The sequence below is a fragment of the Neomonachus schauinslandi genome, chromosome 1, assembly GCF_002201575.2.
Source record: "Neomonachus schauinslandi chromosome 1, ASM220157v2, whole genome shotgun sequence".
NCBI classification, from domain to species: Eukaryota; Metazoa; Chordata; class Mammalia; order Carnivora; family Phocidae; genus Neomonachus; species Neomonachus schauinslandi.
The window spans coordinates 161,059,637-161,087,316 of NC_058403.1; the positions used below are offsets into that span (position 1 = coordinate 161,059,637).

A 27,680-nucleotide genomic window follows, 5' to 3' on the forward strand; every position below is an offset into this window, starting at 1 on the left:
TGGATCTCCTCAAATGCCCCTACCCTTTACAGTCCAAATCTCCTGAAGGATTTGTCAACCCTTTCTTCCATTCTCACTTCTCATCCAATGAACAACACAATCCAGTGTAGCTTCTGTCCCCATCTGGTCCCTGGAACTACTATCTAGATCAGTGGGGGTGCCTGGGTGGGCCAGTAGGTTAAGCGTCTGCCCTTCAATTGATCAGGTCATGGTCCCAGGCTCTTGGGATCGAGCCCCACATCCGGCTCCCTGCTCAGTGGTGAGCCTGCTTCCCCCTCTCCCTCTGCCTGCTAATCACCACCCCACCCCCGACCCCGCCGCCGCTTGTGGGAGCTCTCTCTCTGTCAAATAAATAAAATCTTAAAAAAAAAAAGATGATACCTGTATTGTGTTCAAATTGTGGAATCAAGGTGCAATTTTTTTTATCCTGAAATGTGATTTTTTACAACAATCTTAAAAACAAAATCTAAGTAAAACAAAACCAAGAAAAATTTAACACTAAGCAGGTTAGCCTAATGATTAGAAGTGTGGATTTTGGAGTCGAATCCCCAAACTTCCCTTTCTACATGTATAAAATGGGGAAAATAATAGAACTACCTCCCAGAATTGTAAGAAGGAGAGTAAAACCCATTGAATGATAGCTGTTACAGTCTCATTGCTTTTTTTTTTTTTTCAAGATTTTTATTTATTTCTCAGAGAGAGAGCACAAGCAGGGGGAGCAGCAGAGGGAGAGGGAGAAGCAGGCTCCTCTGAGCAAGGAGCCCGATGTGGGACTCGATCCCAGGACCCTGAGATTATAATCTGAGCCGAAGGAAGGCAGACGCTTAACGACTGAGCCACCCAAGCATCCCGTCTCATTGCTATTTTACTCTATACGTTCACGTGAGAGAATTAGGAAGTCTCTGTTTTGTTCTTTCCTGGCCACTAAGAGGCGTACTTAGTAGCAGAAGAAACGCGGGCGGAAATAATCCAAAAACTGAATTCTTCTCCGGAGAAATGGCTTCAATTTCTGGCGGAAGTGTATGTCCCCCCACCAGGTCTTAGAAGCTCAGAAAGAATTCCAAATGTTCTACGTAGTCCCAACAGAAGATATGAAAAATTCTCAGTACTACGCTGAGATATTAACATCTAGGAAAACAAAGGTGTCCCTCGACTTTTTTTCAGTATTATTTTTCTGAGGTGTCTCTCTTTTCTTTGAAGGACCAGGAACCGGAAGTGCTCTTTTTCCCTGCCAGGACCCAGAGGTTAAGTCCCATCAGCCCTCGCGCGCCACCTTCCCCTCTCTTCCTCGGCGCTGCCTGTGGAGGTGGCAGCTATCTGTTGGTGGGTGAGTTTTAATCGTTGGCCATCTGCGTCTTTGCGGCCTTCATCTGATCCTATCGCTTCGTGGTGAGGAGGCTTGCCCTTCCAAGCAGTCGCCTTGGTGGGCTTTGTCCTTGTCGGTTGGCTGGAGTACGTACACGAACAGAGCGAAGCGGCCCAGTCGATGGTGGACGTTCGCTTCCCAGGGCCACTTGCCCTCCTACGGAGGCCGCCTGGTGTCTCTCTTAAGAGTTGCGGACAAGCTGGTTTGAGCCCTGGGAGTGAAGGTCGCTGTTCGGGTCTAGACTGAGGGGGCCGTGGAGCGACCCGAGGGTTCCGATTTGATGACTGGAATACTCGGATCCCCTTGGTCAGTCATGTGTGCCCGCGTGTATTTTCTGTTTGCGCAGACCGACGCTCCCTCCTCCGCAGTTTTCCGGTCTGGGCGTTAATGCTGCAGCCGGACCACTTAACCGACCAACCGCCATGAGCTGCGAGTCGATTAGTTCCGTTAACAGAAATGCTGATGGCGGGTCAGGGTCTCTGGGAATATAAAATTGCGTCCTTGTCTTCGAGGATATAATGTTGCGGGCGGGGGTGCGTTCGTTTACCGAACACGACGTTCGCTGAGCACTTAACCGGGTGCTAAACAAGGAAATAGAGGCGGTGAAGAGACGAGAACAAAAAGTGTGCTGCAGGCGAAAAGAATAGGGTAACCGAGAAGGCCGCTTTGAGGAGGGTTTTTAATTGAGACTCGGATGATCTCCAGGTAGAAGAGGACGTTCAGAGGTCTAGAAACATACGTACATCGTGGCTTTGTAGGCCTGTTGTGAGGGAATTGCAGAGCAACAGCACTCGGGGCAACAAAGGTTTCTCTTCACATCTCTTTGGGTTCAGTCATTGCAGGCATTCAGTGTGCGGGATCATTCCCATTTCGGTTCTTGTAGATTGCCCAAGTTCTGCATAACTAAAAGGAAATTGGACCATCTGGGGATTGGGACATTGGAAGTGGGATTTGCTGCCCTGTGCAAGCTGAGAACGTTCAGGGGTCGATTTGTCTTAGATCAGCTGTTAGCATTCTTCCTTGGCTTTAGTGGGTGAGGTGACTCCTGACCTCTCAGGATCGCGTCTGGAGAGTGGTTAGTATTCTGCCAGCTTCGGAGTCGGGAGGGAAAGCAAGCCTGGCAGAGGTACCCATTCCATTCCCAGTTTGCTCAGTAGCTGGTGATTGGAAGACACTCTGCAACAATGTTCAAGCCCTGAGCAGGAAAGCCTCCTTCCAGGACTGCTTGACACCATCTCTGCCTCTTTCCTGAAGGCATCATGGCTGCCCTCAGACCTCTGGTGAAGCCCAAGATCGTTAAAAAGAGGACCAAGAAGTTCATCCGGCACCAGTCAGACCGCTATGTCAAAATTAAGGTATGTATCGTCCCGGGATGGAAGTGTACTTTGGGATGGAGAACGGAACTCCTAAATGGGCTCTTGGACTTCTGGCATCACCTGGTTGAGAGATCACCTTTGGCAGATGAACCAGTCTGGTTGGTGGTAGAGCTTTCTAGAAACCCAGGTCTCCCTGAGTATGCCTTGCTGGCACTCAGTCACTTGATTATAATATAAATTGAAATTTAAATGATCAGGGACACTTGGCTGTTTTGAGGTGTCTAGAGACTTGAACCATTTTAGGTGGCCTTAAGACGTTGAGAGTAGATTATCCTTATTTTTATGATGAGAAAACTTAACATCTTGAGTGCAGTGCTGAAACCCGTGCTCTTCACTCTTGATCTTAACTGTATACACAGTCCCTTCACATTCTGTCAGTATGTAGTCTGCTTTTCCTTTGTTGAGGAGTGTGGATGTGAGTCTGTATTCCTGGTAGTCAAATGCAGGAGCCCCTATTTTTTTCCACCCCCCCCCCAAAAAAAATCTAAAGATGTAGTGAAATACTGTAACCAAAAGACAGCTGCTGTTTGGCATATTTCCTTTTCATTGGGTCCCCCCTTTTTTTTCCCTCCAAAGGGAAGAGTTGTTAGCAAAGACACTAACCCTCCTGTGTTTATTTCAGCGCAACTGGCGGAAACCCAGAGGCATTGACAATAGGGTGCGCAGAAGATTCAAGGGCCAGATCTTGATGCCCAACATTGGTTATGGGAGCAACAAGAAAACAAAGCACATGTTGCCAAGTGGCTTCCGGAAGTTCCTAGTCCACAACGTCAAGGAGCTTGAAGTGCTGTTGATGTGCAACAAGTGAGTTGGGTCCCACCTCTGGGTTCAGATGTCAGAAGTCTGCATCTGTGAGCATTTTTGGTAGGGACTCTAGACTTACAGAATGCATTTGGAAGAGTTGTATATTCTCTTGGGAGCTTAAAGAATGCTTGTTGGGGGCTTTGAAATGTTTCCTTTGCTGGAGCAGGGTAAGGGAACTTGTCCTGAAAAGTGTAGAGACCCAAGATCTGGAAAGAGAAGGACTTTGCCCAATAATAAAAACACTGTGGTATCCTTTTGGCAGTTCTTTGCAGAACATTGCTTTATGTGGAGGTAGCAGGGAGATCAAATATAGCCTCAGGCCTAAGGGGCACTTCGTGCTGTGGCCATGGGTATCTTCTTTCAGAAATCTACAGGAATAGACGAGTTGCTGCCTGATTAAGAGCTCTGTGATCTGAGGTGGAGAAAAGGAAGAGTATGGCTTACACAAAGTTGTAGAGATGCAAGAGTGCACGGAGGGTTCACAGCATTACTTCAAAGTATTTTGAGAAAGTTAGACACTTTATGAGCTCTGTGTGAGAGAGACTTGTGGTCTGCTTAGACTAAAACTAAGGCAGTGGGGTGAGAAAATATTTCATGTGGGAAGTGATTCAGATGCTTTGAATCCGGATTGGAGGGAATGGTGGTTTTTTTTGGTTAAGCAGAGGACCGTTTTCTTCCCTTTCCATTAAACAGAAGGTGAAAACCTGTGTTTTCCTACTTAGGACGTGGAAAGGAGGGTGACTGACTAACTGTAGCACGTATGTGTGCTTGCTTACAAAGATCTTTCATCTATAGCGATTGCAGACCCAAGTAATAGAAATAAACAAAGCCATTATTCTCACTTTGTGGTTGAGTTTTCTAAGTTGGGAATTTAACTGGGTGTTGGAATCCTGGAAATTTTCCTTAGAAAATCCTTGGGTGAGCATCGGAATTAGGGATGACTGCCCAAACTGCGATTAGGTGGTTGGAGAATTGTGACAGACAGATGAGTACCTGTTGTGTAGCAGAAATGCTGCAGTGCAAGTGTCGCTTGTTGCCAGAAAGATACTCTTTATTTTATTTTTTAAAGATTTTATTTATTTATTTGAGAGAGAGAGAATGAGAGAGAGCACATGAGAGGGGGGAGGGCCAGAGGGAGAAGCGGACTCCCTGCCGAGCAGGGAGCCCGATGCGGGACTCGATCCAGGGACTCCAGGATCATGACCTGAGCCGAAGGCAGTCGCTTAACCGACTGAGCCACCTAGGCACCCTTTTTTTTTTTTTTAAGATTTTATTTATTTATTTGAGAGAGAGAGAATGAGAGACAGAGCATGAGAGGGAGGAGGGTCAGAGGGAGAAGCAGACTCCCTGCCGAGCAGGGAGCCCGATGCGGGACTCGATCCCGGGACTCCAGGATCATGACCTGAGCCGAAGGCAGTCGCTTAACCGACTGAGCCACCCAGGCGCCCCAGAAAGATACTCTTTAAATAGCTTGTCAGTCTGTGTCAGGAGCCGTAGAAATATTTGAAAGCTCTGACCTTAAATCCACAAGTTCCATTTCTGGATATCTATCCCTAAATGAAAAGCATTTTGAAACAATGATCACTTGTTCGATTCAGTTTGAACAATTGAAAATACGATTTGTGAATGTGGTGGGAGTACAAGCACTGGGTGGAGTGTTGGACATGTATTTAAAATGATTGTCATGTGTGGGGAAAATGCCCAGGCAGACAGGTAAGTATTTAAGACGATATGTATAGTGATTGATTGGTTATTAAATACACATGTGGATAAGGACTTGCGGTAGGGGGGAGATTTCAGTGTTGAAAACAAAGATTATGGAAACATTTCAAAATACAGCTATTTTGAGGGGCGCCTGGGTGGCTCAGTCAAGCTTACTTAAATAAATACTTGAAAGATTTTGTTTTTAAGTAAGCTCTGTGCCCAACTTGGGGCTTGAACTCGCTACCCTGAAATCAAGAGTCACATGCTCTACCAACTGAGCCAGCCAGGTGCCCCTAGAGTGTCTTTTCTTAACCAGATGTTGATGGTGTCATAAATCACTTCGCTAAAATGTGCTCAGTAGGCCAATTTGTTACTGAACTGGGGCCTGGTGCAGCTGTGAAGAATGAGTAGGTTAGAACAGTATCTGGCAGCCAGATACTTGGGAAATATTCGGTATAGCTACTGGCTGGGTGACTTTCAGGCAGTGTTACTTCTCAATTTGAATTTTGTCTGCAGCAGTCAGACAAGTAAAATGTTAATGTCTAGGCCAGGAAATCCTTGGCTTAATCAGACTGTTGGATTCTGCTCTTGCTTACTTTGCAGAGAATTTAAGAACTTGATGGTCAAGTCCAAGCTCCCTGAGACTGCCCTGTGTTGGGCAGATTGACTGAAAGGATTGGGGGAGAACGTTTGAACTTGGAATCTGGGACTGAGCCATCCTAGCCCTGTCCATTTCTAAATATCTGACTTGGGAATTCACTTCCACCTTTAAGAGTCATGGTTTGTAAGAGGAGGCAATACCTGGATTACAAGTCTGCTTTTAAGGCTTAAATGAGGGGACAATGAGTACTTGTGTCACTGCCAGGGAATACTTGAAGAGCCTCGCTGCTGGTACCATGGAATTTAGGAAAGTTAGGCTTTGGGACTGTGTCGGTCTTCATCAGCTTTGCCAGTGCCCTCGTGGCTCTGGAGCTGCTGTGACCCAAAACCGCCGCCCTCCCCGGGAAGCTCAGGAGTGTGTGTGCATCTGGCTTGCTCCTCACTAACTGCTTCTCTTCCAGATCTTACTGTGCAGAGATTGCTCACAATGTCTCCTCCAAGAACCGCAAAGCTATTGTGGAAAGAGCAGCCCAGCTGGCAATCAGAGTCACCAATCCCAACGCCAGGCTGCGCAGCGAAGAAAATGAATAGACAACTTGTTGTGCACGTCATATTTGTGTTAATAAAACCATAAAACTACCATCTGGCATTTGCCTCTTTGGTTTTACTCTTTGGTTTCTTTTTTTTTTTTTTTTAATATTTTATTTATTTATTTATTTGAGAGAGAGAGAATGAGAGACAGAGAGCATGAGAGGGAGGAGGGTCAGAGGGAGAAGCAGACTCCCTGCCGAGCAGGGAGCCCGATGCGGGACTCGATCCTGGGACTCCAGGATCATGACCTGAGCCGAAGGCAGTCGCTTAACCAACTGAGCCACCCAGGCGGCCTACTCTTTGGTTTCTTACTCTGACAACTAGTCATGGAGATTATTCTTGTGCTGACTAATGCTCTGTGGAATCCTCCATTTGGAAGGGGTTTATAAAGGATACTTACTTCTTGAAAGGGTACAGGCCTCTGGTGCCCAGAGCAGCCTTGTCAGCTCCAGTTGGGGCTGGGGAAGAGGGGTTGGAAGAGACTTGGGCTTCAGACCAAGGACGGTTCTAAGACCTTTGATTGAAGGACTTTGCAGCTCAGAGCAAGTGTAGTCCTCCTTAGCCCCACTTTGTAAATTTTTGGATGACGGTCACTGTATGTAGTCCTTGTGAGGTAGCTTCTGAGCAAAAATATGACAGGGTGACCCACAAATCCCTCTACGATCAGCATTGGATGTCCGAAGATAACTTTTGGTCTCCCTTTTATAACCCTCCCCCAGCTTGCTGCTTCAGGTAATTTAACAGCAGTTTCTGAAGGTGTGGGATCCTTGGGCCTCTTGATCAGTACTCAGGATTTAACGATCAAGCTGCCTTTTCAACTAGCCCTAAACCTTTGGCCTCAAAAGCTAGAATTTAGCTGGGTGAATTACAGGCATACCTCTTGAGATACTGAGGTCCAGTTTGGTTTCAAACCACTGATAAGCAAGTCAAACGCATTTTCTGGTTTCCGAGTGCATATAAAAGTTCTGTTTATACCGTTAATTTATTATGTGCAGTAGCATGTCTAGACAATGCATACCTTAATTTTAAAATAAGTTTATTGCAAAAAATGCTAACCATCTATTGCAAAAGTGCTAAACATCTGAGTTGTAATCTTGGCTGGTGGAAGGTCTTACCTCCATGTTGATGGCTGCTGAGTGATCAGAGTGGTGGCTGCTGAAAGCTGGGGTGGCTGTGGCAGTTTCTTAAAATTAAGACCATGAAGTTTACTGCATTGACTGAGCCAAGAATGATTTCTCTAGCATGATACTGTTAGCACTTCACCCAGAGAGCTTTCAAAATTGGAGTCCCCACAGAACCTGCCACTGTTTTATCAACCAAGTTGATGTAATATTCTTCAGTCCTCTGTTATTTCAACAATCTTCCACAGCATCTTCACCAGGAGTAGATACCATCTCAAATTTTTTGTTCATAAGAAGCAACCCCATTAAAGTTTTCTCATGAGATTGTAGCAATTCAGTCACATCTTCAGGCACTAGCAGTAACATCAAAGATAACATCACCATAATAATGAAAAGGTGAAACATTCTGAGAATTAACAAAATAGGACAGGAAGTGAGCAAATGCTATTGGGAAAATGGTGTTGATAGACTTGGCTCAACACAGGGTTGCCATAAACCTTCAATTTGTAAACTCAGTATTTGCAAAGCACAATGAAGTGAGGCATGTCTATAAGGTCATGATCGCACTTCTCTAAGAATTGGTAGCGAGTGGCAGTATGGGATATGGCATGATAACTCCAGAACAAGACAATTGCTTATAGGGTGTTTGTTTTTTCCCTACCAGCCTGGTCAACTGAACAGAAATACTAGCCTGCTTAAACAATTTTGGCATGCTAGCCATGAGTGGATTTCAGTCCCTTAAATTGGGTAGGTAAATTACAGGTTGCCTGCCTCCAGTTCAAAGCCTAGTCTGAAACATTTGAGTTAACTGTTGGTCGTTTTCATAATTTCTTTAAATTGACTTGGGAAGTATACTAACAGCGGTCTACTGACTAGAGGAAGTGTGCAGAGAAAACAACACTAGGATCTCTCCTTTATTAACCTGGGATAGCACAGAAAATTCTTTAGCCTATTGCTTAATATTTGTGTCTTAGATACTAAAAACTAGAAACAACATGTTCAAAATCTTCCTTAGAAGGACACAAACCAACTGGTTACACCTTGGTGGGTGACATGAAAGGTGGTCTGTACTTTCTTTGTGTTTATTTCCCAGTTGGCTACATAAGAGTTTTGAAATTAGAAAAAAATTAGATCTAATTCCCTATCCTGACCCCCTCCCCCTGCAAAAAACCAAATTTCAGATTCATTACTGCCAATTAGAAAGTAAAGCATTTTGAATTCTAAAATGTGAACAGCTCAGAGAAGGAGCTTGAGTCTTTAAGATGCCCAGCTGAAGCACTAATGTTTTGCCTATTAGATCAAGTGAAGTGAAAAGTGGGAGAGGTGTGAGTGACAATTCTGGGACACTGGTGGGCAGGAAGGCCAGCCGGTTGCCTCCTAACCTTCTGCAACTGTGAGCACAAGAGTATTTCTAAACACTTAGTCCTTTGTGAGGCAGGGACTCCCCGCTTTGAAGGTACAGACCTCCACCCCATGTGAAGTCACAGTCACACATCCGTGTTTGTTCGGACGGGCTGCCCTGTTTCTTTGAATGACTGTCCTGAGTTAAAGGGCCCAACTGTTGGCAGCCTTGCAGCTCCTGCTGGGGGCCTCGAGTTGGGGTCCCTGGAGAAGGCACTGTAAGCCCCGACCAGGAGCAGGAGGGCCCCCAGGGAGATGAAAGGGCTTGTGGCAGGCAGGGGGACCGGTGAGGCCTGGGGATTGGGTAGGCGCCCTTCTCTTGAGTAAGGGCCCACCTGGGGGCAGGGGGAGGACTAGCTGAGCTCCATCGAGTCTGTGCTGGGGGCTGAAGCAGAATCCTTCTGGATGCTTTCAAAGAGGGCAGCAAGTTCGGGGTTGGTTCGGATTTGGGAAGAGAAGTCAGCCATGATGGGGCTTTTCCCTACTTCCGGGATGGTCAGCAGGGCGGCCACGGCCCTCATGGCGGAGCGTTTCAGCTCGTCTTGCTTCTCAAATTCCTGCTTCACGGAACCGGCTTTGACCTAAAGTAGGAAACAACAACAAGCCATCCTTTATTGAACCTAGCCTCGCACCACAGCTGCCTCACTGGTCTCTGGATTCCTCCAACCCACCTGTAAAATCCCTCCCAGTTTAAATCACAGCACACTCCCCTACTTCAGTCTCTATGGTTCCAGCCTCCTGAGGTCTCTTCTGTGCTTTTACCCTGGCGGGTTTCCCCAGAGCAGGATTCTTTGTCATTAAATCAACTTCAAGGTCACCTAGGAGGCCTCTGACCAACCAATCTAAACTGCCCACCTTTCTTTTTATTAATAAATAATTGGATGGTGACAAATGCTATAAAGTGTTCAGTTAGTTATCTCCTTCCCCTGGCAGGAGGATCAGCCTGTCTCTTACTGTGCTTAAAACAGGCTCTCGGTACCATATGACTCAACTCAATGACGTCACCTAGCTGGCCTTGTGCCCCCTACTCAGGTGCCTACCCCTGCAAGCTACTCTGCGTGGGAAACCCCTCAAACTGCCTTGCCTGCCTGTTTCTTCATCCCCCACCCTCTCCCACTTACTCAGAGAATCTCAGAATTGCCCCACTCCTTAGGGAATAAAGTCCAAATTCCTCTCAAGGCCCCCCCGACTTAGCCCAGACAAAGACTCTTCCCCCTGAAGAGTCCAGTGTCGAGGTTAAGAGCTTGGCATTGGGGTTGGACAGTCTTGGGTTCGAATGGCTCCGCCCTGTAAGCGCTGTGACTTCAGGTCCTCACTGTGAGTTGCACTTCCCTTTCTGTACGGAAGAGCTAAGAAATACTTTATAGGATTATGACAATGATTAAATGAAGCACTTCAATCACCACCTATAAATGGTAACTGTGAGGAATCTGCAGGGGTGCCCAGGGCTAAGTGGGGTGGGGGACATGGGGAGGTACCTTGGCGGTGCAGGTGGCCCTGAGTGGCTCAATGAGCCGGTCCACTCTCTGCAGAACAGGTGCGGGACACAGGGTAGCCAGTCGGGCGAGCATGATGAAGGTCAGCATCTGCCCAGGAGGAAGGAGACAGAGTTCACAGTGAAATGGCCCAGGACCAAAAGGAGCAGAGCCCAGGGAAGATCGGAGGCTCTGGTACCAACACCTGGAGCTCAGGTCCAAACTCTAGCACTAATTCCCGCCAGGGCCCTGCCAGAGTCTCTCCCGCTCCGGGCCTCAGTTTCCTTATCTATCAACAGTGAATGGCAATGGTTACTATGCCAACTACAGCTGGCTGACCTGAGGAGGCTCAGATCAGAAGAGGCACCAGGGAGGGGGCGATTCTCCAGCTCAGATGCTCACAGGGCCAGGCAGATACTGTCCCTGAGTGAAGAGGGCCAGAGGGCAACTGCGCAGGAGTAAGGAGCCCGCACTCCAGACAGCAGCTCTCAGCTCCAGCCAATTGTGGCTGTGGGAATGTGGCCCAGGGCTGACGGCCTGTTTTCAAAACTCTGATGTTCATGGAAGATCTCTCAACTTTTTAAATGTTGGCACCCAGTTTAAAAAAAAAAAAAAAAAAACTACTGTGTGAGCCAACTAAACACATCTACAGGCCTGAATGTAGCCTGCGGGAGACTCATGGTGGCCTCTCGGGAAAATGGTAGTTCCTACAAGCGCTCCACAGCATAAAGGATGGGTGTCTGGATTCTACGTGCCCTACCCACCCTCACCAGCTGTCTAGCCTGCCCTGACCCCCCGACAACCCACAGCAAAGGAGGGGGACCAGGGCCAGAGCAGCAAAGAGCATGGCATTATGCAGCACAAGCTGGGACCCAAGGCTCCTCCACTTGCCCGCTGGTGCCCTTGAACTCGCCAGTTCTCTGGCCTCTCCCCTGTAAAGTGGGCATCCTAAACCCACCATCCAAAGAGAGAGTGCAGACTCCACAAGATAATTCTGGGGGCTCAAGAGATGTCATACCCACCCTCCTCAACACCAACAGGAGCCTGGACATTGGGGTCCAAATGTTGCCCTGATGCCCAGGCCATGTCCTGTGCTCCCAGGGGGCAGAGAAGAGGACGCTGGGGCCAGAACGGGTGAGAACAGGACAGCCTGGGGGAAAATGCCTGTAAAAACAACTGGCTTTTATCAATCGACAGTGGGTCTTGGCCATCTCTCACATCAGTGCAAAGGGACCTGGCTCACTCTTCTTAACGTGGCTAGCATTCTGTGACCAGAGGTAGCCAGTTTACTGAGTCAGCTTCTGATGGGTGGACATTCAGGAAGCTTCCAGCTTTCCCCAACCCCCACAGAGCTGTGAAGAACAATCTTGAACATAAAAACTCCGAACACATTTTTTTTAAGAGTGAGTCCAGACCATCTTCCAAAGAGCTCGCTCACTGTAGGCTCCTGCCAAAGGTGTTTGAGAGCTTGGCCCTTTTTCTTATTGAAAACGAACAATGCAGAGGCATCTGGGAGGCTCAGTTGGTTAAGGATCTGCCTTCTGCTCAGGTTATGATCCCAGGGTCCTGGGATTGAGCCCCGCATCGGGCTGCCTGCTCAGTGGGGAGCCTGCTTCTCCCTCTCCCTCTGCCGCTCCCCCTGCTCATGCTCTCTCTCTCTGTCAAAGAAATAAATAAAATCTTAAAAAAAAAAACAACAAAAAAAACCCAATGCAGTTATCTTCATGGGGGTGCCTGGGGTGGAGAGTGGGAGACAAACAAGCAGTGGGCCCCAGTGGTGCTCGCCTGTCCCCTCGGGACGGGGTGGGCACGGGTCTGGCAGGGGGCCCGTCCTACCCGGATATCGTAGTGGTCCTTCAGGCCATCCTCCACGTGGTTCAGGAACTCGCAGATGTCCAGCTGGCCCAGGCAGCTCTCAAGCAGCGAGTACATGCACTCGAAGGCTGCCTTCCGCACATCCAGCCCATCGTCCACCGTGTGCTTAAAGGGCCCCATCTCCACCTGCAGGATGGAAGGATGACGAACGTTACGGGAGGTAACCTCCGTTAGTCCCTGCTGCACACCCTACCTCCCTCATTCAGTACTGTGTTCTGTGTCCGAATCAAGCCTTGTACTCTCAAGTCTCTTGCCTTCGCTGCACGGCCTGCAATGCCCTTTGATGATAACAGTAACAGGGGCGCCTGGGTGGCTCGGTCGGTTTTAAGTGTCCGACCCTTGGTTTCAGCTCAGGTCATGATCTCGTGGTTGCGGGATCGAGCCCCGCGTCAGACTCTGCACTGAGCGCGGCGTCTGCTTCAGATTCTCTCTCCCTCCACTCACTCACACTCACCCCCACCTTTCTAAAATAAATAAATAAAATCTTAAAAGAAACAGTAACAATAATTATTATGGTCTACTAAGCAGTGATAATGTGCCAGCCACTGTGTGAGTGCTTGACAAATGACGTTTTGCTCAAGCATCACAACAGCCATAGGGAGACAGTGTTATTAACATATGAGGAAACCAAGGCTTAGAGAGGTTAATTAACTTGCCCAGAAACACACAGCTAGTAAGCAGCTGAACTAGAATTAAAAACCCAGGTCTCTGAAGCTTTTAACCACAAGGCTCTGTTCTTAATGGTACACTCCTTCTCACCCCTCAAAGCCCTGCCTAAATGCCCCCTCTTTGGGGAAACTTTCCAAACCCCTCTAAACACAGTCACTTCCTCCTCAGCAATGCCAGGTGGTTCTTACCTTTTTATTATATCATGTGATGACAACTGTTAAGTCACCTTTAATCTCTGCCCCTTAAATCCTTACTTAAGGATTTAAATCGGTTATATAATTGGCAGAATGGGTGTCTCTATTCCTGAGGAGGCCAAGAGCTCCCTGGTGGCAGACACCATGTCAGGTCCAGCTCTGATCCTGGCACTCTGACACGGGGCTGGCACTCAATGAACACCTGCTGAATGCTGAGTGATAATAAGAAGCACCAACATTTACTGAGGCCGACGGTGGGCCAGAAGTTCTGAGCACCTGCAGGACATAACTCAGGGAATCTCCTCAACAACCCTCTGACACAGACACAAATTAGTTTTCTCATTTTGCCTAAGAAGAGAAACTGAGGCTCAGATCAGATTGAATGGTCCTAGGCCCCCGTGCCCAGGGTCACACAACCAGGAAGTGGAGGGACAGGACTTGACCAGGCCACAGGCGACCCGAATCCTTGCCACAGCCCCACCAGTCAGGCCCAGGGCTCCCCACTCTGTCCCTTACTGGCCTCACCTCTCGGATGAGGTCCTTGCGGATCTTTGTCTCCTGGTAGAGGAGGGGCAGGATGTCATCCAGCAGGTCCCGGACCAGAGAGGGCTTGTTGTGCACAGCTGAGTTGAAGAAAGCCAGCGTGGCCCGGCGCACGTTCAGGTCTGGGTCCTGCAGGCTCTCCATAAACTCTCCTGATGGAAAGATGAGAGCGGGTGTGTGGGATGGCTTGGCCAAGACACAGACCACCTCCACTCCCTACCTCAGTTATCTGCTTAATGTGAGCTGGGCAGACCTGGCCGAATGGGGGCAAACATGTTCTGAGCATCTACTTTTTTACCAGACACAACAAGTCCTCAGAGTCCAGATAAGAATGTGAACTAGAGTCTGGCATGGGCTCAAATCCAGGTTCTGCCACTGCCTAACAATGGAACCTTGGATAGCCTCAATGTCTTCATCTATAAAATGGGAGTAATAGCAGTACCCATAGTGTAGGACTGTTTTTAAGATTTAAAATGTAGTGATGTGGGGGCGCCTGGGTGGCTCAGTCGTTAAGCATCTGCCTTCGGCTCAGGTCGTGATCCCAGGGTCCTGGGATCGAGCCCCGCATCGGGCTCCCTGCTCAGTGGGAAGCCTGCTTCTCCCTCTCCCACTCCCCCTGCTTGTGTTCCCTCTCTCACTGTGTCTCTCTCTGTCAAATAAATAAATAAAATCTTTAAAAAATAAAATAAATAAATAAATAAATAAAATGTAGTGATGTGATATATATTTATATATTTTTTTATTATATATAGTATATATTTATTTATATAAATTAAATATATACAAAATATAAATACACAGCAGAGGGGCTGGCACAGAGCAAGGATTCTATAAATGGTAACTTGATATTATTATAGATAAGGCTCTCGAAGATTAGAGAGATGAAGAAACTTACACATTCACACAGCACTTCTCTGAGTATACCTTTTTATATAGTTCAGACTTTTTAATAACTGTGTTAATGTTCTACATGCTCTATAAATAAATAAAATCAAGAATGAGGGGAATCCCTAAAAAAAAAGCACAAAAAACAACCAAACCCCCCTAACTATATTTCAAATGATTAACATAAACACCAGGTTATGAAAGAGTAAAACAATTCACCCAAGTAACTTCCAAAGTATTTTGACTAGATGCCCTCAGACTAAAGACAAAAGCCCTATAAACAAATGCTGACTTTTCACAGATATAAAGGTTAGCCATTCTTGGTCTACTTTCTGTGTATTCCAGAACAAATACCTCATAGACAGCAAGAGCTGGGTTTCTCCCTGTCAGAGAAGGGTATGGAACGGGAAGGAAGGAGGCTAGGAGGAACCCTGCAGTGCTGGACTAGAGAGGAGGTAACTCATGTGCATGTGTGTCTGTCTGTGTACATACACTCAGACACACATATGCTCCCCAGTTTTGTCTGCTGAGAGGGCCTCGCAGCAGCAACACCCCAGTAGCAATGAGCACACCTAGTGTCCAGGTCTTGGGTTCTAAGTACCATTCTCCCCTCAAAGGAATCAGGGCTCCCTGGAGAAATAGCTGATTCCTGAGCTGGGGCAGGAAAGGTTCAAGGTGAGTCTAGAGCATCTTATTGTGCCAAAAAAGTAAGGATATGTTTAAAGGATGATGGAAACCTGTCAACAGAACATTGGAACCAGCCTGAAGGGCCCCCACGTCTGAGACAAGCTTGAGAATCAAATAAATGAAGGCAGTAATAAATTATAATTCACTGAATGAAACAGGAATCCATGAGTCTATAATGATGTGAATAAATCAATGAATAAATAAGTGGGGGAGAAGGAAAAGTTCTTCCAGAGAATAGAAGGCAAACTAACAAATATGAAAGGAATGCTGGAGTTGGAAGTCACCATTTGGCAACTGTCAGAAATCACTGAAGCAAGAAAGAAACCACAGTGGATGCTGAATGTAGTGGGCAGAAATTTGATGAAGGGGCGCCTGGGTGGCTTAGTCGGTTAAAGCATCTGCCTTTGGCTCAGCTCATGATCTCAGGGTCCTGGGATCAAGCCCCACGTTGGGCTCCCTGCTCAGCAGGGAGTCTGCTTCTCCCTCTTGCTCTGCCTCTCCCCCTGCTTGTTCTCTCTCTCAAATAAATAAATAAAATCTTTAAAAAAGGAAATTTGATGAAGAGGATATTTCAACAGACTCAAAAATACTTACTCATTCCAAAGGGTAAGGTAATTTTAAAGATTTTACTTATTTAAGAGAGAAGTGGGAGCGGGGCAGAGGGAGAGGGAGTCCCAAGCAGGGTCCAGACTGAGTGCGGAGCCCGACGTGGGTCTTGATCCCACGACCCCAGGATCACGACTGGAGCCGAAAACCAAGAATCAGTCACCCAACCGACTGTGCTACCCAGGTGCTCCAGGAAAAAGTAATCTTAGAGCGGAGAAAACTGGAAGTCTCCATCTTAACCAGGTGATCAGAGTTACCATCACCAGTCACGGGGCAAACCGCTATTATGTGCCTCCCAATATGATGCACTGGGAAGAACATAAAGTCTTCCAGCAAAGCAGGATTCAAACTGAGAGCTGGCTACCTCTGGCTCCTTGCACTGTGCCCTGCTGGTTCCTAGATTCCCCCATTCTCTCTGAGAACAGAGCTGTGGGGAAGCTGGCAAGACCTGAGTTCATGTCTCCTCTCTGAGCCTCTGCTTCCTCATCTGTAAGATGTGGCCAGGCCTACATACCATGCAGGGAGCTGTGAGAATGAACCATGTTGAGGCGTATTAAAGGACCTAGCCTTGTACCGGATACACAGTGAGAGCTCGAAAACTGGTTCAAACATACAACAAGAATCAAACATCCAGGCACAGATCCCTAGGGGCTGCCAGCCCTGGGCAGGGCAATCGGGACTGGTGGCAGTGTGTGCCCACTGGGTCAGGGGATGGGATGAAGTGGCTGCTGACATTGCTGTGGCTTCTGGATGTGTTCTCCAGTCCCGACCGTGGCCACATCTGCTGACCCCTGGTCTCCCGCAACAGTGCCCTGGCAAGTGGGGACCAGCACCCCCGTTTTATAGCTCGGGATGAGATGATCTGTCCACGCTCACACAGCCAGAGAGTAGCAGAGCCAGGCTGCCAACCCAAGACTCCCCACACTCCACTAGGCTGCCTGGAGGAGGAGGGCCAGACTCCAGTGTGGTCCGGTGACAGGCCTGCAGGCTCTGATCTTTGAATGTCTGCCTTCTCTAGGAAGAGCCTGGTCCTGCAGAGCCCCAAAGAGAGGGCTCACCAATGAAAGCTACTTGGGCTCCTCAAGACAGAAGGCTCCTCAGACAGGGGATAAGCTGGAGAGCCATGCTCCCCAACTCCAGTGCAGCCCTACCCAGCTTTGTGCCCACTGAGGTCAATGCACGTGAGAGGCTGGTGGTTTTCCACTTGTAAGAGCCTGCGTGCTGGGGCGCCTGGGTGGCTCAGTCGTTAGGCGTCTGCCTTCGGCTCGGGTCATGATCCCGGGTCCTGGGATCGAGCCCCGCATCGGGCTCCCTGCTCTGCAGGAAGCCTGCTTCTCCCTCTCCCACCCCCACCCCCACCCCGCTTGTGTTCCCCCCCTCGCTGTGTCCCTCTCTGGCAAAAAAAAAAAAAAAATCTTAAAAAAAAAAAAAAAAAAAGAGCCTGCGTGCTCAGGGAGTACCTTCCCCTCAGTAACGGATAGGGTCTCTGAAATAACCTTAGAACCTTACCCCCATTCTACAGAGGAGGAAACTGAGGCTCAGAGGTGAGAAGGGGCAGGCTAGGCTCACCCAGCGGTTCAGTGCCAGCACAGGGATTTGAAAGCAGGCCCTGCTGCCCGTCATGGGAGTGGGGTAGCCTCCTTGGTCTCCAACTTCCCTTGGCACATGTGTAGGAAAATCAGCCCAGACTCAAAAGCCTGGGAGTGGGGACTGAATGGGGCCGGGGGCAGAGGGCAGGGGGTGCTCACCGATGAGGCTCTTCAGGAGGGGGTCAATAGGATGGGGCTGGTCAGATACGAGGAACTTGAGCGCTGTGATAACTGTGCTCCGGGTGTGTGGCCGACCTGCAGGACGAGACGCATCAGCTTGGTGAGTGGCAGGGCGGATCCTGGACACCCACAGGTCCAAAGGCACCCAAGCTCCCTGCCTCCCTGGGAGACAGAACCGGACCCCTCCCCATTCAAAACACCCATTCTTTGGCGAAGTCAATGCTCTCATTTCCCTGGGCAGCCTAAAATTCATCCCTAAATTCTCCCTGCTGTGGCTGACAGAAAAACTGCCAGTTCTCAGGTAACCACACTGCAGGATGCAAACAGGGAGCCAAGACGGTGGTCAGTCCAGAGCCCAAAGAAAGACCTCTGCTCAGGCCTTAGGGCTGCGTTCTATTTTTCAGACGCGTTATCTCAATGAATCCTCACAATGGTCCTGTTAATTAATTAATGGTAAGATAAATAAAAATGTTTCATAAAAATTATTATTAGTCTCTATTTTACAGATGAGGAAGAAGACCCAGAAAGGTTAAGTTCGTATCTCAGGTCACACAGCAGATCCAAAATTCAATGGCTGATTCTGAGCCTGGCCGGGCCCTCCTCCTCAGGCCTGCATCCTCCAAGCAGGGGGCAGGTGTGTTCCAGGCAAACTGAAGGCCAAGGGGATTCCAACAGAATTCAGAACACCCCCTAAGCTTGGTAATGGAGAAGTCACTTAACTTTACTTTTCAGCTGGCTGAGTAGAGAAGGTGAAGAAAGGGAAGGCAATATACCTCCTATTATGGTGAAAGAAACAAACCAGAGCTGCTCGCTCCTCTCCTCCCCCAGCACACAACAGTGATGGGTTAAGGTTGTTTCCATCATGTAGATTTTACATTAGAGACTCAGGAAAAAAGTTTACATTTTGGTGCCAGGGTATGAGTAAGTGACTTTAGACTTGCAGCTTTTTCCCTCTTACTCTCTCTATCCTGACTGGCTCCTGAGAAGATTCAGGGTGGCTGATGAAGACATGGACAACAGAATAGGATTAAGTGAATTTAAAATGAGAAAAATGGGGTGCCTGGGGGGCTCAGTCGTTAAGCGTCTGCCTTCGGCTCAGGTCATGATCCCAGGGTCCTGGGATCGAGCCCCACATCGGGCTCCTCGCTCTGCAGGAGGCCTGCTTCTCCCTCTCCTACTCCCCCTGCTTGTGTTCCCTCTCTCGCTGTCTCTCTCTCTTGGTCAAATAAATAAATAAAATCTTAAAAAAATAAAATAAAATAAAATAAAGTGAGAAAAGTGATGGGGTGCCTGGGTGGCGCAGTCAGTTAAGTGTCCAGCTCTTGGTTTCAGTTCAGGTCATAATCTCAGGGTCGTGGGATCGAGCCCCGCCATCGGGCTCCCTGCTCCAGTGGGAAGTCTGCTTAAGATTCTCCCTCTCCTTCTCCCTCTGTGCACACGCTGTCTCGCTCTAAAAAAGAAATCCTTTTTAAAAATAATTAATTAAAAAATAAGATGAAAAAAATGAGGCCGAGGGAAAATACAGGCAGGGAAGTGAGAGGAAGACTAGAGTGAGGGCAGGGAGAGCCAACTAGGAAGTCCCACAAACTTGCGAGAAGCAGGCCACGAATTTGGCTCCAAGCTTCCAGGCGGCTAACAAGGATATGTAACTGGTTCGCTGGCTCAACAGCGTGCATGAGGCAGAAACAAATCGGAGCTTGGAAATGGCAGAGCCATTCCAAGCTCATCCCAAGACTCTGGCCTCTCAAGGTTCCTCGTGAAGAGCCCTGTGAGTGTCACAGGCAATGTCCTTGATACATTCTTCTGTCCACACAGTGGTGTGGACTACAGAGCTGCTGCTTCTAAACCCAGCATCCCAGTAAGGGCCTAATTGGAATCACGAACAGAGCAATGATAGCAGTTACTCACTTAGTATTAATTACATACTACGTACTATATACCCAGCACTTTGCCTACATTCTGTCAATGAATACACCCACTGACCCTATCAGTGGGCCAGCACACCAGCTCAAGGCCTGGAGGCCTTTCCTTCCCAGGGGCTTTCACTTGCCCAAGAGCCCCCCCCAGTCCACCTGTCTGCTTTCTCCCTCCCTGAGCTTCGGAATGCCCTGACATGCCCTTGCCTGACCACACAAAACCTGCCCCTGGTTTTTGCCGGACGCTCCCCAAACCCCCAGGGTATGGCACCCAGTCCTGGTCTACACTGACATTTGATCCTGGCTCCAACCAGCCCAAGAGAGCTGCACTCTCTGCAGACAGAAAACTGATTTTATTAACCTTCACCCAGAGCATGAGGCTACGGTCCACATCAATGAGTATGAAAATGGCATCATGAAAGGCTTATTTTTTGAGGGGACATATTAGGATATTAAGGATTCTCTCTCCTCCATCCCAGAGAGTCCCCCGGGAGGAGGCTGCAAGTCTCTGGAAACACTGTGTTTTCTCATGGATCCTCTGCCTTTACCTTATCCACACCGTGACTCTCCAACCCAGTGGTTTGAATTAGCTCACTCTGAGTGGGCCGCTCAGATGCAAACTGCCTACTTCCGATCTGGACTGCCTTTGCCCACACCTGTGCCCCTACCTGCAGCGAGCTGCTTCCGGAATCGGGGCAGGAGGAACGGAGGGTTCACGAGGACCAGCTTGCCGATGCACTCAGCCACCACCCCCCGGGTGCCCTCCTCAGCACCCTCACAGCGTTGGAAGAGCAGGGCCCAGATGTCCTCAGCATAGGGCTTCAGGCTGTCAGGCTGGGCGGCCCCCAGGGCCTCCCTGAGCGAGTGCAGCAGCAGGTACTGCCGCCGGGGCTCAGCCTCGATCTGCCCCAGCAGGAAGGGCAGGAAGTCGGGCAGGTTCCCGGCGCCCACGCGGCCCAGCGCATAGGACGCGGCTGCCCTCACGTCCTCACTGGGTGACCCCAAGGCTTCCAGGAGCACTGCCTTCAGCTCCCGCTGGGGGCCTGGCCCGGCCACCTGGCCCACCTCAGCCAGCGACAGGAACGCCAGGACCTTGACCCCTGTGCTGGAGTGGGGTGACCTGGCATCGCAGACCAGGCGGTTTGCTGTGCCTGCCGCCTCCTGGGGACAGGCGGCCGCGAGGGCTGCCACACAGCGAGCCAGAGAGTGAAACACCTGCTTGTGCAAGCCTGGCCCACCCTCCGCAGCCTGGTTATAGACAGGTGCCGTGAGCATGCGGACGAGCCCCTCGTAGTCCACGCACGGGGGGCGGGTCCCCACCAGGGCCTGCAGGAAGCCTTCGGCAGCGGCCAGCACGCCGGCGGGCAACAGGGGCGAGCACAGCAACCGCAGCAACTCCGAGAGCACGGGGCCGCTGACCTTGGCCAAAGAGGCCGGCTGGGCCTGGGTCACCGTGGCAAGGAAGTCCACGGCCAGCTGGGCCACATGCATGTCGCTCTCACTGACCAGGGCAGGCAGCTCGGCCAGCACAGCCTGCACGGCACCCGGCGGGAGGCTAAGTCCCTGGCTCTGGGCCAGCGCGTCCAGGGCGGCCAGCGTGGCCAGCCGCAGTGCCCGCTGGTTCTTCCGCAGGAACGAAGCCAGAACGGGCAGTGCCTCAGCCACGACGGGCTGCAGGTCGAGCCGCAATGGGGACACGGCCACCAGCGTCAGCGCCTTGACAGCAGGCAGCCGGGTGATCTCATTCCGCAGGCGGTCCAGGAGGAGCAACAGTGACGGCCCTAGGTCGTCCCCGAGCCGGTCACCCAGGTGGGCCACGAGATGGCCCATGCAGGTGATGGCGCGCTCCTTCACCTCCTGGTCCAGGTCAGTGGCACGGAGCCGTGCCAGAGTGGCCGCAGACATCTCTCCAACGTATGGTTCGGGGTCCAGCGTCCGAGGCCTGTCCAGGGGCCACAGGGCCCGCACCAGCTCCTGGAGCACCAGCAGGGCCTCGGCCGCGATCTTGTAGAAAGGGTCAGCCACGCAGGCCATCACGGGTGGCAGGAGAGTCGGCAGATGTGAGTGGAAGGCCTCGGCTGGCTCTGTGCCCAGCAGCCCCTGTAGGAAGGCCAGGGCGTCCATCCGGATAGTTGAAGAGCTGGAACGGTCCACCAGAGAGAAGACAATGCCTGTGGGGGGTGGGTGCAAAGGTTATGGGGCCACAGGCAGTCCCTGGATATGAGGGTGGAGCACCTGCAGGCATCTGAGCTGGACCCAGACCCCTAGGCTCTTAGGCTGCAGATTCTGAAAGGTCAAGGCTTGGCCAGGGCCAGGGCGGAGGGACACAAGGCCAGGAAACCCCTCGGAAGCCAGGACGTAGGGCCTGTAGCCCAGCTTTGTTCTCACTGCTGGCAGTGGGGAGCCACCGTAGGTTGCTGAGCAGGGATACCCACGGGGATTGAGGCCTGGGGTCGGGTTCCGGAAGAGCCCAGGACAGCAGATACCTGGCTGCAGTCCATCCTACCTGCCACCAGCACGGGCATGTGCTCTGCCAGGCTGCCAGGGAGGACGCCCGCCAGCTCGGTGAGGAGGCTGAAGCAGCCCTGGCGGGCCCTGACGCTCCGGTCCTTAAGCTGCCGCTGCAGGGCCTTGAGCACAAGAGGCACCTGTGGGCAGTTTGCAGGGGATCAGTGACTAGCCAGGAAACCTGGCTGTCCCACCCAGTACTGGGGGGCTTGGCCCAGGCACAGGCCCATGGAGGGCCCCCGGTGTGGGAGGATCGCTCCAGCCCCAGCTTTCCACCACACACTCCATACCAGGCCCTCTGCGGTCGGTCCTGTTCCTGGGCCCTCTTTACAGATGGGGAGCAGGTCAGAGAGATGAAGTGACTTGCTCCAGGCCACCCAAGGCAGTCTGGCTCTCACCCCTACACTCCACGACAGGGAAGCACTGAGGCCCTTTTCCCTTCCCTGGCTAGATTCTCTCCCCAGAGGAGCCCAGTTGGTCCCCGAGCTTAGATGCCAGTGAAGCAAAGACTCCCAGACCTACATGTCCAACGTTGACTTGTGTGCTCCCCACCCGCCAGACCTTCCACATAAATGTCCAGAACAGAACTCTAGATATTCCCTTCACCGTGGCAAGGAGCAGCAGTTCATGCTTTAGCCAGAGCCCGGCACTCACATGACACCTTCCGGTCTTTCACCCTCCACATCTAATCCGTCAGCAAGACCCAAAACCTACCCCTCCAGTCTGACCAGTCCTCTTTCCCCTATGCCCAGCCCACAGCACCATCCCTCCCACTTGGACAACTACCATAGCCTCCTGCTGGCCTCCAGCGGCTACTCTTTCCTGCCCTTTTACACTCCATTCCCCATATAGCAGCCAGAGTGAGCTCCTTCAAATGGGAATGGGATCCCGTAATTCCCCTCCTATGGCTTCTAGGCCCTTAGAATAAAACAGAAACACCTTCTGCGGGGGGCAGGCCGGAAGCCCTATTTGTGCTATCTATCTGTGTGGTCCAGGGCCAAGGCTTCACCTGCCATGCTCCCCGCTGGGCCTCAGCACCTACCACAGGGCCAGGCAGTCAGGGCTCAGGGCACACACTTCAGCGGCTGGACAGATGGTGGGGCAGCAGAAGGATGGGAAGGCGGACGGATGGGAGGGTGAACAGGTGGGAGGGTGAGTCATGAGTTGGGGAGCGAGGGTGGGAGACAGGAGGAGGCGTGCCCACCTGGCCGCGCAGCGCGTGGAGGTTGCTGCCCGTTTGGGTGGGCTCCTCCATGGACTCCAGCCACCCCTTCGGGGGTCGCGTCTGCCGCAGCAGCACAATGTAAGCCCCGAAGACATCAGCCTTGACGTTCTCCTCGCGTTCCTTGAAGCGGCAGATGAGCGCAGGCGCCAGGGTGCCGTGGAAGTCAGGCAGCAGGTCGGGCCGAGAGCCAATCAAGGCTGCCATGCACTTGGCCGCGGCCCGGCGCACCTTCCAGCTCATGTCATCATCATCACTGTACTCGTCCTCACTCTCTGGGGCAGGAACAGGACACCCATGGAGCCCTGAGCACGGCAGCCTGGCCTCACCCAGGCTGTCTCCCGGGATGGGGCAGGGAGGAGGGAGCCAGGCCTGTTTCAACTTTTGTTGACTATTTACAGGCTGTTGGGAGTGTTACCTGCCATTTCATGAACACCTACTGTGTGCCAGAGGCAATGCCAAGCACCTCAGATCCACAACCTCATTTGAGCCTCACAACTACCTTGTGAGACAGGGGTTATTTTCCTTCTGTAGAGATGTGGAAACTGGGGGGAATGGCTCACCCCATGTTACATGAGCAGGGATATAGCTGGAGTTAGACCAGGATCCTCCCTTTGCCTCCAGACCCTTCACTGTTTTGTCTACATCAGGGACAAAACTAACTTCCAAGTCATTAGTGAGGATTTCAGAGAATCCACTTGGGGCACAAAATACATCCTTTGGTCAGAACTGACTGGGTGATTTTCACTTACTGGGATTCCAGAAGGGAGAGGTGACAGGCCTCCTTCTGACCTCCTCCCCCCCACTCCCTCCCCCGCCGCCAGCCTCTCAAGTCCTGATTCTGGCTTCCAGGCAGGACTACTAACAAGGAAAAGCTGTGTTTGTGTGGCTTTCTACTCTCCAAGCTCCCCTGAGAGGACAGAGCTCATCAAGTCTTCACCACACCTCAGGAATGAGGGCGCCGTGAGCCCCATTTTATAGATGACAAGAATTAGGCTCAGAGAGGGTGAGACTCTTCTGAAGACACACAGCTAGGAAACAACAGAGCTGAGATTCAGGCCCACAGGGCCCACCCATACACCTGGGGAGACGCACATGAGGTTAAGAGGGGGATGGTCCTAACTAGGGACACCACCAGGCACAGATCCAGAGGCCAGTGTGTTCTTTCTACCCATGCCACTCTGTAGATGACTCAGACTTGCAGAGCACTGGAGTCTGGAGAAGCCATAGTGGGCCATGTGGATGGTCCCATGGATATGTCCTGTCGCCAGAGCAGATGTCCTCTGATGGACTGTGGTTTGTTACCTCCACCCTATGCCACCCAGGAAGAAACATCCATAGCTCCAGGCTACTGGCAAGAAAACGCCCATTCTCCCTGACTTGGCGCTCGAGGCCCCAACACGCCTGTCCAATCTCATCTCCCACCATCCCATCTTATTCTGAATACCCCACCAGGCCCTAAGTCCCTCTCCTCCATCAATGCCCTGCTTCTAAGGCCCAGGGCCAGCAGTCTGAGTGACAGGTAGGACCATGGGCACAGAATGAAGGCAGCCACTGCATCCGTTCCCCAACCAGGTATCTCTCTCCCGGTTAGTACCTATCATTCCACCATTAGAGCTTCACTCTGCTGGGTTAAAGCATCATCTCTTGGAAGCCATTACTAAGCAGGCATGGGGATGGCAGCCTAGAAGTGGGGGCTCCAAGTCCCAGTTCTGCCAACATCCTAGCTGTGTCATTTCAGGCAAATCTCTTCCCTAAATCCGGGTTTCCTTGTCTGAAATATGGGGATAATAACAAGAGTTCTTGGAAGGAGCATGAAATGAGGATGCTCAGGACACTAGTAGATGTTCCATAAATGATAGCAATTACCACTATCATTACCTGGATCTGTGCACAGGGTGGGGACCTTGGGGAACCCAAATCACGGAGGGCAGGGCTGGAGACTGAGGAAGAGTTAAGATCAGGATGGGGGTGCTAGATGTGTCTTTGGCTGGGGGGTGGGGGTTATTCCAGGAAAGCTGCACCCATTTCCGCCTTCCAGCCCCGATGACAAGTTGGCCACCCACCTTGCTCACTGAATTCATTATCTTCTGTCTCCATCTGCTCCTCATCCCCGTCACTGTCGTAGTTATAGTTCGGGTCATGCTTCATGTACTGGAGGCAGAGGCTGGTCACGCTGGGCACGTGAGGACCCATCTCCTTGGGGCACCTGTGGGGCGGGATGGGGGAGGCTCAGCTGGACAGGCAGGAGAGGGCAGGGGGCCGGCCCAGAGCTGAGTCCTGAGATCGTACTGCTTCGAAGCCAGCATCGTGCCCCACCCCTTCGGCCCCCAACTTCCCAAAGAAACCCTGGGCCCCAGTCTCCTGGCACGCGCACTGCACCTACTTCCTCAGGAAGGCCTCAAAGGCCTGGAGGCAGGACTCCCGGAGCTCATCGTCATCCAGGTTGCAGAACTCCTCCACCAGGGGCACCAGGCGGTCCAGGTGGGCGCCTACAGGGCCAGGTGTGTCACTGAGGGCAGGCCAGACCCTTTCCCAGGCTCCCTCAGCCCACAGCACTCAGCCTTCCCTGCACTTGCAGCCCTGACCACTGCAAACTCCACTCGGTGGCTTCAGAGTCAAGCAGATGTCAAGGTTCTAGCCTTGTCTCTGCCACCTATGAGCCACGTGACCTCGGGCACACCACAACCACTTCTCTGACCTAGGCTACTCATCCTGCCAGTAGTGATAACAATGCCTACCAGGCAGATTTGGGTGAGGATTAATGACATGATGCACATAAAGAGCTCCACCTGGCACAGGGTAGGCCCTAAAGTAGCATCTGTCGTTGAAACTTACTCATGTCCTCATCTTCTTTCCTGCACTAGGTTGTAGCCCTGGATGGGAAACATGGAAATGCAGGTACTCCCTTATGCACCAGGCAAGGGCACCTTTTGGTGCTTTAAAGGGTTCTATCCTAGCTCTTCTCCAGTCACAGGCTTCCCCATTTTCCTGCCCAACTGACCATGAACCCTAGTCTGGTCCTGTTCAGGCTCCCTCATGGGTTCATACTCCCAAGAGTGACCAACGGTGGCTGTTGTTTGAGGGGGGATGCGGACAGAGCATGGACTTCGGGGTGGGGTCCCCGAGTGTGTTCATAAAATCCCTACAGTGAGAGAGCCAGAGGGGAAAGAGGGGCAGACCGTGGCCAACTCTGCCCACACTGGCTTGTTCCAGCCCAGAACTCCGAGGTGCTTGAAAATAAATTCAAACCTGCAGGATTCCATTTCTATAAGATTCATCTCTGGTGACAGAAAGCAGATCAGTGCTTGCCTGGAGTGGGACAAGGGGAGGGATGGACTGCAAAAGGGCACAAGGACACTTCTGGGGGGTAATGGAAATGTTCTACATCTTCATTGCGGTAGTACTTTCACAGCTGTACGCAAAGATCAAAACACACTTAACTGTGCACTTTAAGTAGTACAGTTTATTGTATGTACATTATGCCCCAATAAAAATTTTTAAAAATTCAAATCTGTCTTCTGGGTTGTTATATCTGTCAAAGTAGGAGAATAGAACATACTGTATTTAAGTTTGGTGGCAGCACGACGAGCTCAGGGCCCACCCACAGCATCTCAAGCTCCGCCTCCCGCTGTCAGGCATCAGCCACGCCCCCTTACCTGGGAGGTGGCTGACACTCATGCTCTGCCCCTTACTCTCAGCTCGGGCCTCACCCCTCCCCCAAGCTCCTCCCTGCATCAGCCACGCCCCCTCATCTAGGCGGCAGCTCGCCCCAGGCTCCGCAGCACCTCCCCGCCCCGGCCCCGCCCCTTGCAGAGGGGCTCCACCCCCTTACCGAGGCGGTGGCCTGCCTGCCGGCCGACGCTACCCAGACATTGGATCAGAGTGCGGATGGCGACAGGGCTGGCGGGTGCGCGCGGGCCGGGCAGCCGATCCAGCAGGTGGTCCGCGAGCTCCACGAAGAGGTCGGTGCTGCAGGCGGCCGCCAGGTGGCCCAGTGCCCCGACTGCCCGCTTGCGCACGGCCAGGCGTGGGCTGCTCAGCTGCGGCAGCAGACAGTGCAGGAGGCTGGCGTGGAAGGCACCCAGAGGGGCGCCCAGCCTGGGGAGTGGGAGGGGATGTCGGACGGGGCCCACCCAGCGGGCAGCCTGGGCCAGGCACCTCTCCTCTCCCCATCCTCTCCAGGCCTGCTCCCCGGAATTATGACAACCCAATGACCCTTGGTAAATGGAAAGGCGCCCTGCAACTGTGTGGAATAATTATTTATTTATTGTTACACAAGAGAAAGCAGAGAGGGGAAGGGACTTTCTCAAGACCACTCAGCCAAGAAATACAAGGGCCAGGACTTGAATCCAGATGTCCAGGTTG

General features: G+C 51.3%; 2 protein-coding genes and 1 non-coding gene across 7 annotated transcripts in view; 2 read left to right on the forward strand and 1 right to left on the reverse strand.

Moving 5' to 3' along the window:
* The first annotated feature begins 1,255 nt into the window (after nucleotides 1-1,255).
* Nucleotides 1,256-6,492, forward strand: RPL32 (ribosomal protein L32). Of its 3 annotated transcripts, none has more exons than XM_021695169.1 (4): nucleotides 1,256-1,327; nucleotides 2,621-2,721; nucleotides 3,365-3,546; nucleotides 6,312-6,492. In XM_021695169.1, the coding sequence occupies exons 2-4, from the start codon at nucleotides 2,626-2,628 to the stop codon at nucleotides 6,439-6,441; spliced, it is 408 nt and encodes a 135-aa protein (XP_021550844.1). In that variant the 5' UTR covers nucleotides 1,256-1,327; nucleotides 2,621-2,625; the 3' UTR covers nucleotides 6,442-6,492. The 3 variants fall into 3 exon arrangements, with proteins under 3 accessions (XP_021550844.1, XP_021550846.1, XP_021550847.1); XM_021695171.1 differs by having other exon boundaries at nucleotides 1,256-1,323; XM_021695172.1 differs by having other exon boundaries at nucleotides 1,307-1,389.
* Nucleotides 2,414-2,553, forward strand: LOC123323205. The gene has a single exon (XR_006539277.1). It is a non-coding gene; the product is annotated as a small nucleolar RNA SNORA7 (small nucleolar RNA).
* Nucleotides 6,493-8,921: 2,429 nt separating the features above from the next.
* Nucleotides 8,922-27,680, reverse strand: part of CAND2 (cullin associated and neddylation dissociated 2 (putative)) — a 29,971-nt gene continuing 11,212 nt past the window's right edge. The window contains exons 3-13 of one of the 3 annotated variants that reach the window (XM_044916353.1): nucleotides 27,148-27,413; nucleotides 25,699-25,804; nucleotides 25,379-25,521; nucleotides 23,295-23,587; nucleotides 22,089-22,230; nucleotides 20,251-21,753; nucleotides 17,646-17,741; nucleotides 13,702-13,799; nucleotides 12,275-12,439; nucleotides 10,442-10,549; nucleotides 8,922-9,544 (exon numbers count right to left, since the gene is read on the reverse strand). In XM_044916353.1, coding sequence (XP_044772288.1) covers nucleotides 9,317-9,544; nucleotides 10,442-10,549; nucleotides 12,275-12,439; nucleotides 13,702-13,799; nucleotides 17,646-17,741; nucleotides 20,251-21,753; nucleotides 22,089-22,230; nucleotides 23,295-23,587; nucleotides 25,379-25,521; nucleotides 25,699-25,804; nucleotides 27,148-27,413 — 3,148 coding nt within the window. In that variant the 3' untranslated portion in view covers nucleotides 8,922-9,316. Of the gene's footprint in view, nucleotides 9,545-10,441; nucleotides 10,550-12,274; nucleotides 12,440-13,701; nucleotides 13,872-17,645; nucleotides 17,742-20,250; nucleotides 21,754-22,088; nucleotides 22,231-23,294; nucleotides 23,588-25,374; nucleotides 25,522-25,698; nucleotides 25,805-27,147; nucleotides 27,414-27,680 lie in introns of all 3 variants that reach the window. The other 2 variants (XM_021695018.1, XM_044916351.1) reach the window with 2 other exon arrangements.

Coding starts and splice junctions, on each gene's coding strand:
- RPL32 (XM_021695169.1), top strand. CDS start 2,626: ATGGCTGCCCTCAGACCTCTGGTGAAGCCCAAGATCGTTAAAAAGAGG. Junction 2,722..3,364: donor ACCGCTATGTCAAAATTAAG/GTATGTATCGTC, acceptor TGTTTATTTCAG/CGCAACTGGCGGAAACCCAG. Junction 3,547..6,311: donor GTGCTGTTGATGTGCAACAA/GTGAGTTGGGTC, acceptor CTTCTCTTCCAG/ATCTTACTGTGCAGAGATTG.